The sequence below is a fragment of the Trachymyrmex cornetzi genome, unplaced genomic scaffold (genome assembly GCF_001594075.2).
Source record: "Trachymyrmex cornetzi isolate Tcor2-1 unplaced genomic scaffold, Tcor1.1 scaffold45, whole genome shotgun sequence".
NCBI classification, from domain to species: Eukaryota; Metazoa; Arthropoda; class Insecta; order Hymenoptera; family Formicidae; genus Trachymyrmex; species Trachymyrmex cornetzi.
The window spans coordinates 375,376-381,291 of NW_017299289.1; the positions used below are offsets into that span (position 1 = coordinate 375,376).

Consider the following 5,916-nt stretch of genomic DNA (forward strand, 5'->3'; position numbering starts at 1 on the left):
ATTTTCTAAGAATTTGAAATATATAAAAATCTGGCTTGTAACCTCGTCTTGTTATTTATGTTTGTTTATTATTATTGAGCCATTATATGATTGTCTTTAAGTAATTTGTATTGAAATATAATTAAAATTTTTGGTTCAATAATAAATAAAATAATATATATATTGAGTAAAAATGTTCTAATTTTAATAAATATTTATTTTAATAATGCCAACTAAACATTTACTTACAGTAAATAAATATTTGCTTAATTAAAAGAAAAAATAATTAAATCAAATTATGGTTTCTGTACCAAATGTATCTTTATATTTAGTAAATATTTAGTTGGCACTATTCAAACAAACAATTTATTAAAATTAGTATTTTATCAGTGTATAAATTTATAAACATACGAGTGGACACACACACACAAGAAGGGGCATCCACGTTAAAAATCTCTCTTCATCGTACGAGGTCTACTGAATGTAGACTCCAACGACCGGGTCACCGATTGCAGCTGCGATTTTTGCATCAAGTATAATGTTGCTGATGCAACAGAGGCACAACTGTCTACTAAAAAGTTCCCGCATACGTGCGCCGAAATTGTCCAACTGTAGAGTCATATCTACTAGCGAGCGAGTGGCAAGGACACGTGAAAGTATAATCGTCGATCTTTGCCAAACCGGACAGTACAAAACAGTGGGATAAAAAAAAAGAGAAAACAAAAAGGAAAGAATTAAAAGAAGGATCAGGCGAATCGGATCGAACGAGGAGCGTGGAGGAAAGCGAAGGAGGCAGGAGGTGGAACGGCGGACCAGATATACAGGGTCGTATACGCGCGAAGAAGTGGGTCGAGAGTTCACAGGCCGGATAATTAAATTCCTCACCGAAGAAAGCGTTTTCCCTCTCGTTTAGCCATCACCCCCCGCCTTTCCCCTTTTCCACCCCCCGAGGCAAAGAATGGGAGCCGGACGTATTGGCCGACACGCTACGTTACTAAACTAGCCGTAATGGACTTCCTCCTCCATTAGACGCCTACAAATCTCCCACCGTCGTGAATATTTAACAGACCGAGTTCCCTTTTAATTACGTTTTGGATGTCGATTAGTTTAAACCGCGATCACGAGTTTGAGACCTGTAGGGCGAATTTCACTACTGTCGTACTTCGTGAGTTGCTAGAATAAGTCTGGATTGCGGAAGTCAGACGCGTCAATTAAGCTAGCTGAAGCAATCCTGGCTGAAGCTGTTCTCCACGCGTTAATTTCAAAATGCAATTTGTCATAGGTCGGCGTACGATCAAAAGGCATCTGGCGTTACATGAAATCATTATCGTTTAAAATCGCCGGGAGGATATTGGCGCAGCGTTCCTTTCCTTTGACCGGGCAAGTGCAGTTAATGCACCGGGAATACTTTAATTTTATGCTACAACGCGCAGCCGTATGTTGGCGCATGCAAGACGAAGAGGATCGATGATTACGTCTATCCGAACGCACGGAAGCTTCATCGCGCGGATGATACAATGATGGCGAACCGCGTACTTTTCTTCCTGATGTCTGAGACTCTCTTTCTGCGACCAAGAGCCAACAGTTCTACCGGATGATTGTGCAGTCCGTCGTTCGGTCTCATCCTTACAAAATAGCCTTACAGATATAGCAAATTATTTCTTCCAGTCGACATGTCACAACTTTTCTCCAATGTATTATCGCCTACGTGAAATATATCTATCGTAAAATATCGCTGGGTGCTTGTCTTAATTAATTCCTACTTTTTATTATTGTACTAATTGCCTATACGCTGAAAACTAGCTGAGAACATATTATAAGGGGTATAAGTATTTCAATTATGAGTAAGGTTAATATCTTACTCATAATTGAAATACAAAGCAATCTTAGTATCAGACATCAAATTTTCATATCAAATACGTACGTGTCAAAATGAATCAATTTGAGACATTTCTTGACAAGCAAACAGGTTTAGTCATTCACTAACTATTCGATACAGGCTAATTAGCCTTATCTAAAACATTCACTGGAATATATTAACGTTCTCCGACGCAATATCAATAAAATACGCGTTGACTGACAACCTCAATTAAAATCACCATTTAAAAAAAAGAGTAGGTACGTCGAAGGGCGAAACGTGGCAATGATGTGAAAAATCTGTGATCTCAATCACACAATTCTGTTTTCATTTTATTTTAAATAAGATATACATAAATTTTTACGAAACTTAGGTAACGCTTTACCAAGCCTCTACTCGAAGAAATGCTAAAAACTGAGCAGGGGTCAATGGATCCTCTTTTTCTCTAGAAGAAGCATCATTAACTGAATCGAGAGTGACATGATTGTTGTCGCGTGACCTCAAGCACTTTGAAATTACTGCTAATTTTCTTTCAAGTGATCTATCCAATGTAGAAGAGTCCTTTGGTTATTGCCGATTGCCTCAATCTGTACTGTTATGTGCAGTACAGATTTTCAGTACAAGCAATTAATTTTGTAACATAGCCATAGTCGGTTCCTATACAATTTAAAATCGATAGATTAAAAATTGCACAGACTATAGACATTTCAGTTATTTATAATGCGTTTACACAATATTTATATTATTAAATTTCAAAAAAACATAAATTCATAATTTCTTTTTAGTTTTTTTAACACTAATAATGATTTATCCATTATTTACTATAATAATTTATATATTTATCAGCAAAATATTATCCATTAAGTACTGATTTAGTAAATATACCAATATCGTTGAAATTAAATAATTATATTTATATAAGTATATATAAAAAATTTATAGATAAAATAATTTTTACTTATTCAAACATGTATATAAATAAAATTAATAAACAAAATAAAATATTAAACATAGCAATGAATCATTCATCGTTTTACATACTATTACGAAAATAAGTCAACGATACATGCAAAAAAAAAAACATATTTACGGCGTAAAACAATTTACGAAAAAATGTCCAATGAGGAAATGGTTCGGTGCACATCCGGTGCTATGGACTGCGCGTGAACAATGGAAATCTGTTACGTAATATTCCGTTAAGTTCAGCTCCTGTTACATAATGTACTCTCGTAGCTTCGTCGAATAAATAATGTTTATGAACTGGAAGCTTATTATAGCATACGCGGTCATAAAGTCACAGCAACTGTAATTAACGCGTAAATATCTTTATCAATGTTTAGAACTCTCTTTTGTATTACCATGACAAAGTATATATTTGGATTTGTACTTACATGTGATGAATTTATTTATAATTAGAGAGACATTTAAAGGGGAAAATTTATCTTGCAAGATGTAACGCATGAATTCTAAATTATTTCACGCTCGTTAATTAATTCTTTTATCGCGAGAAATATTTGGCATGCGCTGGTTATATATCGTTACGAATACCGTAAATGAATACAACTGTATTAGTAGTGAAGCTAATGAATAACGTGGTGACAAGCCAAGAACTCAGTTGCGTCATTGAATATCGACCCTACCTGGCTTTCGAATATGTGATGACATCAATTTCGTTATATTATCTAGCGAAAAAAGAACTATTCACTGGCAATGGTGATCCGTCAAGGTAAAATTTTAAATAGAATGTCTTTCATAACGAACATTTTACATATTCTTGTCGCACAAAATTAATTTAACAGAATGGTACACGTACAGCACTTTATAGTGATATGTTGTAACATAATGTTGCTACATAGGCTGAGCAATGTTTACTTAGTCTCTCTTACTTAATATTAAATTGTATATTTTATTTCTAATAAAAATTAGTAGAGCTAAATACGAACCTTCTTTTCAAAATATTTTTGTAATAAAAAATTAATTTCTCTTTAAAATTGATTAAAATTATCATGATTTATGCAGATTAATTTGTAAAAGGATTGATCAAAAATTGTTAATATTTTAAGCTTTTAATCTTCGGGAAGATAAAGTTTAACAAATGAAAAATATTCTTCAAATCCAGATAAACCGTAATGTAAATACATATTCACAAAATATAAAAAAGCATTTTTAGAATGAACATTATAATTTCTCTAGCGCGATTTACAAATGTGAGCTATATTTGTATTTTACTGTTCACTATATAACCACCCACATATTAGATCCGTTTTTTATTCCTGCACTAGAACTGTCTCACTTTCCCCAAATATCAAACATATACCTATCTCATTTTAAGTTCCAAAAGTATGTACAAGTTCAGCCACAGAAAACAGATCTTAATCACGAACAAAGAAGAAATAGAAAATATAAGAGATACGTAGACCAATCGTTTACAGGACTAAAAGGCTTCTCCGTTACGACAAAGCACTCGACTAGAGAAGTCTAGGTCTAGGACGCAAGTAGGGACTAAGAGTTTAAGAGGTTAAGAGTTTCGCAAGAGAAGACTGTCCGAAATCTCGAGTACATTAGCGATCCTTCGACGAAGAGGATAGGTGGATGTTCGGAGTCTACAGAGAATAAAAGAGAGACGTACGAGGTCGAGAGGAGAGGGAGAGAATCGTCTCACAACTGAATTACTCTCACTTGAGAGGCCCCTGTCTCTTCTTCGTGGGGGCCGCATGTATATCCCCCTGCTTCTCCTGGGGGGTATAAATGACTCCGGTCTACCTTCCACGAAGTCACAGAACTGAGGCGGCATCGCAGAAGCCGACATGAATCCTCTGATCGCGGTAAGCACGTTTTTTTTCTCATACTTACGTTAAGAAGCTATATTTGTGCGAAATGGAGAGAGCAGAGGGCTGAAAAAGGAAAAAGAAAGCAAGTAAGGAAACGTGGTGCATGAGTGTACGTATGCGTGCGGATGGGAGAAATCGTGAAAGGAAGAGTGTAAGGAGTACATCAAGTGGTCGAAATCTCGATAGAAAAAGCGAGTGCTGCTTTTTTCTTAATTTTTGCATCCCTATTGTTGCTCTATTATCACCTCTGATCTTGTACATGAATTTTCGCATTAATTCGTTAATAGAAATGTTTAATATGACAGTACTTTCCTTTTTATTCGTATCTCTTTAATTTCGTACGCTCGTAAAGTAGCGACGATGACACAGAATTAAAAATTCACGATTAGCGAAAGCTACAAAATAGCATTATTTTTAATTAGATTCGTTCTGTCAGAAAAATTACTAGTCATTGATTTTTCACAATTATTCCAGTTACTGCTCGAAAAGTTCATAACAATTTATAAAATTCAAAATAACTGAGACTTAAATAAAATTTGAACAACTCAAAATTGAATAAAAAAGTCTTTAATCCGTAAGCTTTTGTCGAAATAGTAAACATTCGACTCGTAAATATGTATACTTTTATATTTTTATGTAACTTATCTTTTTTTAATTACAAGGTATATGATAATAAAATTAGGAATGGATGTATGCTTTTTTATAAATAAACTTAAGTCTGAAAGCTCTCGAAATATCTCAAAAAAATTGTAAGTCATACTTCATTAATGTAAATAAGTCCTGCATAAATAAAATATATACACCACCATAAAAAAATTAAATGTGACTTATGAAAAGCTTCTTATAATAAGCATTTTCTATAAAAGTCTGGATTTTTAAATCTTTAACATTTAGCTGAGTACTTTGAAAAACGTGATACAAGTTATAGTTTATATATATCATTTTAAATATAGATAGTAATTTATAGAATATGTAATTTGTTGCGAATCAACGGATATGTATTAGCATGTGCGTGTATATGTGTAAAATTTAGTATGTGTGTAATATAATTCGATTGCAGTTACAATTAAGAGCATATAGATATCATCAAAGGGTTAAAACAAGTCCATTGTTCTACTAAAGTAATTCCTTTCTATGTTACAGTGTATGATTGTCGGTCTGGCAGGGTTCGCCCTAGCGGAGCCGCCTGTGTCCTCCGGTTACAGTTACAACAGACCTTCCGGTGGTGGCGGCGGCGGGGGGGGGTTT

At 34.2% G+C, this 5,916-nt stretch overlaps 1 protein-coding gene across 1 annotated transcript in view; it reads left to right on the top strand.

The window, feature by feature from the left end:
- Positions 1–4,580: 4,580 nt before the first annotated feature.
- Positions 4,581–5,916, top strand: part of LOC108764704 (pro-resilin) — a 3,398-nt gene continuing 2,062 nt past the window's right edge. Inside the window, exons 1-2 of the mRNA XM_018513048.1 lie at positions 4,581–4,662; positions 5,812–5,910. Coding sequence (XP_018368550.1) covers positions 4,645–4,662; positions 5,812–5,910 — 117 coding nt within the window. The 5' untranslated portion in view covers positions 4,581–4,644. The remainder of the gene's footprint in view (positions 4,663–5,811; positions 5,911–5,916) is intronic.